At 38.0% G+C, this 6,000-nt stretch overlaps 1 protein-coding gene across 4 annotated transcripts in view; it reads left to right on the top strand.

Moving 5' to 3' along the window:
- LOC121922110 (transient receptor potential cation channel subfamily M member 3) overlaps positions 1 to 6,000 on the top strand; it is a 459,242-nt gene that overhangs the window by 393,386 nt on the left and 59,856 nt on the right. For all 4 annotated transcript variants that reach the window (XM_042451065.1, XM_042451064.1, XM_042451067.1 and 1 more), the window contains exon 9: positions 737 to 809. In XM_042451065.1, coding sequence (XP_042306999.1) covers positions 737 to 809 — 73 coding nt within the window. The remainder of the gene's footprint in view (positions 1 to 736; positions 810 to 6,000) is intronic.

Below are 6,000 nucleotides of genomic sequence, written 5' to 3'. Positions count from 1 at the left end.
CCATCGATGGGTCTTCTATTATATTTAATAGATACATCATCGGGTCCGCACGAATATTGAACTTAAATATTTTCTTCATTTCTCCATGAATTTGTTTCCAATAATGTTGTGCCTTCTCACATCCCCACCAACTATGCAAGTACGTACCTAAGTCCTTTTGACACTTCCAACATGTACCCCTTGTTTCCTTATATATTTTTGAAATCTTATACGGTGTTAAGTACCATCTAAAAATTGATTTATAACAATTTTCTCTGATTTCAACATTTTTAGTGTACTTAATCCGTCTTTTCCATGTCAATTCCCATTGTTCCAGCATTATATTCCTCTTTAAGTCTCTTGCCCACCTAATCATATACTCTTTAATGGTCTCGTCTTCCAATTCAAATTTCAAAATCAGGTTATAGAATTTCGATATCATTTTTACTTTGGACCCTTCTTTAACCATCCTTTAGTGACAATGCATTTTCAATACCACTTTATTTGCACAATTGCATGGGATAATTATTTGCACAATTACCATTTTCGCTTTATTTGCACTTTAAATGAGCTTTAATCTCTCTTCAATGCCGAAATTAGCCCCAGTGTGATAAACTCCAAAGTAACTTTTCCAAGATCTGAAATATAGAGGAATAGATATATTTTATACATTGACCTTGTGGCATTCTGTTCATCTTTTTAAGTATACTTGGGGAGAAAACTATCTCCAAAAATACCACTGATTTTTGCATTTCAGATTACAGTGTTTCGCATGGGATCAGAAGGACATCAAGACATTGATCTGGCTATCTTAACAGCTTTGTTGAAAGGTAAGAGTTTTCTACCAAGCAAGTCTATATCAAATTAGATTCATTTTTCTGTCTCTCTTTAATATGTTTTCATCCTACGTTTTCCAGTTCTGCACCAACTTTAAGTGGCCAGTTGTTACTAGAACTACTATCACCCTAAATCCTCCATTATCATAGCTCTTTTCCTTTCTGAAAGGATGGTGATGGGAACAGACTGAGGGTTCAGGCTCTGTGTTTGACATATAAATTATATTGGAAAACCATTAGATAAGACTCCACTTTCAATTTTCTATCTGCTGCCTCTTTTAACCACAGTATGATTTGTGATTAATGAAATGTACTTAGGATTAATACAGGATTAAGGAAAACTGTATATAGTTAATGAATAATGAGATACTGTAACTCTGAAGGAAGTATCTATGATAATTTAATTCAGTAAATTGATGATTTATTGTTAGTTTGTATTGTTAGTTGTAGCTAAATGTATGCCAGTGCTTGTATTAATGTGTGACTGCTGCAGTTTGTTATTAGATATTAAATGTTGGATAAATGTATTAATAAAAATATTTTTTTAAAAAAATAAATGTCTCACAAAGCTACAGTTCCCAGAATTCCCTAACACTGAACCAGGGCAGTTAAAGCTGTGTCAAACTGGGTTATTTCTGCAATGTGTTTTGGACCATAGTCTATATATCTCTATAGAGTTTTAATCTGCCAGCTCAATAACTTTGCGTTTTTGAAGGTTGTGTTAGCAGGTTTACGATGCTGATAGGCTCTACCATACTAGTATAACTAATAGAGCCAAAGCAGTTTGACATCAGATGACTGGTCTATCTAAGAACACTTCCACACAAACCCTGTTCTCACAGCAGTAACAAAATAGTAACATACCACTTTCAAGGTAACCATTACTACAAAAGGCAACATACCACTTTCAAGGCAACCATCACCACATCTCTCTCAATTGTGTGACCAGGGCTGCTGCTCCCCTCTGGCTCTCCTGCTGACCTCTCCCTTAATCTATCTTCCTGCCTTATTCCCTATCCATCATGACTTTAATGGGTGGAGTTGATTTTTTGCTTTTTCAGGCAATTCTGGAGTTCTGGTGCCATGACTAAAGTCTAAAAAGGTTTTTTTAAAAAAAAATAGAAAGAAAAGAAATAGAAAAATTAAGTAACAGTAATCAGGGTACTTTGGAATAGTGAGAGGGAGGGGGACAGTGTTGACAGATACTGACAACAATTGTGCAACTGCCCCAGGAGCAACATTTTGTATCTGGGGACTTGCGCAATTGTCAAGTCATTCATGGATTTCCTCCATCAATGAAAAAGGATGGGTTGGGTACAGGGCATCTATGGGTTGGAGGCAGCATCATGAAATGAGTATTGCCAAAACCACTACTTTCCCAGTGTAATCACAGTTTAAAAGCTGTGGTTAGTAATGTCCTAGGTATAGAGAGGCTCACCTGGCCACAGCACTGTGAACAGAGTGGCAGTGTGAAAGTTACCTTCATTGATGGAATGTATCTCTGTGCTCATGAAGTCACGGGTGTGCAAGGTATAAAATCTAAAATAGTCACCCAGCTACTCTGTGTGTTGGCAATTAGTTATAGTCCAGAAAATTATGGCTTATATTTGTGCTTTAAAATGTTTAGATTGCGTCATAAATGCAGCCAATGATCTAAGTTTTTACTTTTCAGTTAATACATGTATCTGTCCTAACTATAGTCACTGTTGCCCAATTTTTAATCCTCTGGAAGTTTTGGACTTTAACCCCCAGACATCCCAGCCTGCATAACCAGTGGTCAGAAATGCTGGGAGTTGAAGTCCCAAACTAATGTTTTAGAACCACTAGACTATATGGCAAAGTTTCCAAAGAACATTTTGAAGTGTATGTGGCATTAACATTTGGATAATTATACATAATCTACAGTTTGTAAAATAGAGAGAACAAAAGAAACACTTTATTCAAAATAAGAAAATTAAAATATATACTCCCTCTCCCAAATTAGTTCAGTATTCCAATCCTGAATGTTAATATTTCTTCTCTACATTGTTAGAAAAAATTATATTGTCTAGTTTTTGCTCCAGTTTTGGTAGATTAACAATTGATACATTCATTTCAGATGTATAAAAGACAGATTCAGCTTTTAGATTCCTATGTACTTTGTGCAACACCTTTCAACATTTATCTTTGTATATTTATCTTTACATATAAAGTATTTTTGTGTGTAGCAAATAAGGACAATATGTCCTGTGTTCTATTCTCTGTTGGTTCCTGATGTTCTTTTACTCTTGTTTGTTCCAATGAATTAAAAGTCTTAACTCCTTTGAAGTACATAATAATACACAACAAAAAATGTTTTATTATGTGAAAAAGTCTCAGGATGCTTATTCTCTGGATTCAGCATTGCTATCTTCATCTTTGTGTTGCTGACCTTCTGCAGCTAAAATCATACTGAAAACAATATTAATGTTTTTCTTTAGACTTCTGAAATTCTTCTTTAAATAAAACTTTTTAATACCAAAATTGTTCAGTTAGCAGCCATGGAATTACTAGAAGAAAAATAATTAGGTTCTGGGAATAGAGGGGAACTTTGGTAGGCCAATATGACTAAGAGCCTTATTGCATTACAAAAGTAAGATGAGACAGAGTAGCAGAGAAGTGGCTTTCTGCTTAGCTCTCTGCATGCCCTTGAAGCACTTCCATTCTTTTCCCAAGGAAGATGGCACATAAATGTGTGTCTGTATTGCACTAGAAAAATCCCTTTGGCAAAAGGCATGCTTTTATGATGTCTCCCTTGGGAAGAGAATGGAAGTGCGTAGATGGTATGTGGAGAAGTAAGCAAAAAGCTGCTTCTCTGCTACTCCATATTGTTTACTTTTGAAATGTGATAAGGCTTTAAGTCTTTCATTGTCTGTTCTATTCCAAAATTATTTAAACTGACAATTAAAGACAATATATTTAAAATAGCAATTTCCATGCTATCCTGCTTTAACCTTGAAAAGAGAAATCTTAGATCACATAATTATCTTTCATTGTCATTGTCATGATGGCACATGAGTGACATGGTTATGAGTCAAGTTCTGCAAAGCAGCTACCCTCGTTGTCCATGTGGGTTTAATGGAGGATTGACTGCTCTAGATATCCAGAATGTGAGTCAAACCCATCTTCCAGACATGAAAACCATCCATCTGGATTTCAGAAGTACATATCCTGGGACAATTCTCAAAGGAACAGCTATATTAATCTTCTGCATTTTAAGGAGCTTTTACAGACTATACCCTACTTCATCAGACAAATTAGAAAATAACTGTTTGGGATATCGATATGGATATGGAAAGGGGAGGTGTCTATATTGTTACAGTTATAAATCTGTTTCTGTGTATGTGCTGACTCTAGAATACCTTCTCAGCCTGAATATTAAACTGATTATTATTCCATGAAGATTGTTCATAAGTTCTCACTGACTGATAAAGGGGGGGGGGGTTGAGTAATTCAATAGTTCTCTGTTTTTTCAAGCATCCCAGTACTATATCAAAAGCAGGCATTTACAAAGCAATGTGGCAAGTAATCTTCTAGCTACACTATGCATGCAGCAGCCTCTATTTTCCTCCCATTCTTGTTCACACCTGGGAATGGGTAAAATGCCATGGAGAGATTCGATCCTGGCAGTCATGACGGTGGGGGCAGAAGAGGAGGAAGAGAGAAGAGAAAGGCAGAGCCAGGGCAGGTGCGGGGGTTAGATGAGGAGGAAGAAAAGAGATCAAGAGGAGTAAGGGAGATCTAGGGTAGGTGCGGGGGGGGGGCAGAGGAAGAGGAGGGACAACAGATGCCATGGCAGGGGCAAAATGAAGAGACAGGAGGAAGAGCAAGAGCAGTGGCAGCAGGAGGGAGAGGAAGAGGATGGAGAGCAGAGGTGACAAGATGCTCCGAATGGGTTCTACAAGCTCCCATTGGTGGCTCTTTCAAATAAACAGATTCTTTTGAAAAGAACCTCTGAAATCCCCATCTCAAAAAAAAAACCTTGGTTAAGGAGGATTTGCACTGCCTGCCCCCCTGAATTCGGGTCAGGAAAACCCAGCGCAAGTGTGATCAACCCCAATTTAAACTGGTTTGCAAACCTGTTTATAACGTAGTGTAAATGGGCCCCGACTGCATTTTGTACTACAAAGGGCTTCATATGATATGTTTTCAACTCAAGCAACTTGTGAAATTGACTCCACTCTTGGTTCTAGTGGATCATAGCATTCCATATGAACCTTCTCAAATGCTGAGTTTTTCTAAGGGAGGTGCCTGTCTTGATACCAACATCTTCACAGGGACATTTGGTGGGATGGGGAATGAAAGAAAGGGCCTTCTCTGTAGCTCCTCCCAGATCCTGGAACTCCCTTCCTAGGAAGGCTAGGCTAATACCCTCATTGCAGTCCTTTCTTTCTCTTCCACCAGGTGTTTGGAAATTGATTGATTTACACATAAAACACTTTCTGTTTTTATGTGGGATATGCTATTTTATTCTATATTTTTAGTGTTTTAAATGGTTGTAACTCTACTGTGAGTTTAATACCATTTTAATCCTTAAACCTTTTAATCCTAGGTTTCGAAGGAAAAAGCAGGGCATAAGTACAATAACTTACTGATTGATAGCATCTTTTTCTTCAAGGTTTTTATGGCTTTAGTTTTCAGTAGCTCAACTCATAGCTACCAAGGGTCATTTGAGGTCTTCAAAACCAAACAGTTGGAATTCCCTGCAGTTCTATTAACATGGCCCTTATCTGGGTGTATACTGAAGTTTGTAATGTTTACTGTTAAAGAAATTTGCATAGGATTGTGCTGGTCATGTGTAATTTGTATGCCTTTCACATCTGGCAACTGTCAAGCCTCAGGGAGAACCCCTGCTACTGTTACTTAGCAGTGGAGAAGTCAGTGGGGGGGCAACTCAGAGCATAAAGATCTGGTTCCTCTGAGCTCCTGGGGCATGAGAAAGGCAGGTACACAGTGCACCCCCATTTTTGTTCCCAAAACCAGGCTGAGACCAGCTGGTTCTTCATGGTCTGAATTGCCTACACTCCCTCTCTTCTCCCTCTGTAGGAAAGAGCAGTAGGATTCCCTCCTGGGTCTTGACAGTGGCCAGGGGATGGGAGCATGTAGGCTTGCAAATGTAGAGCTATGTGTCAGTGTAAGGTATTGGCCTCATGGAGTAGTGGGGTAG

This window comes from Sceloporus undulatus, chromosome 2 (assembly GCF_019175285.1).
Source record: "Sceloporus undulatus isolate JIND9_A2432 ecotype Alabama chromosome 2, SceUnd_v1.1, whole genome shotgun sequence".
Classification (NCBI taxonomy): domain Eukaryota; kingdom Metazoa; phylum Chordata; class Lepidosauria; order Squamata; family Phrynosomatidae; genus Sceloporus; species Sceloporus undulatus.
The sequence above is the reverse complement of the archived record's forward strand: the minus strand, read 5'-3'. Positions and strand labels throughout refer to the sequence as shown.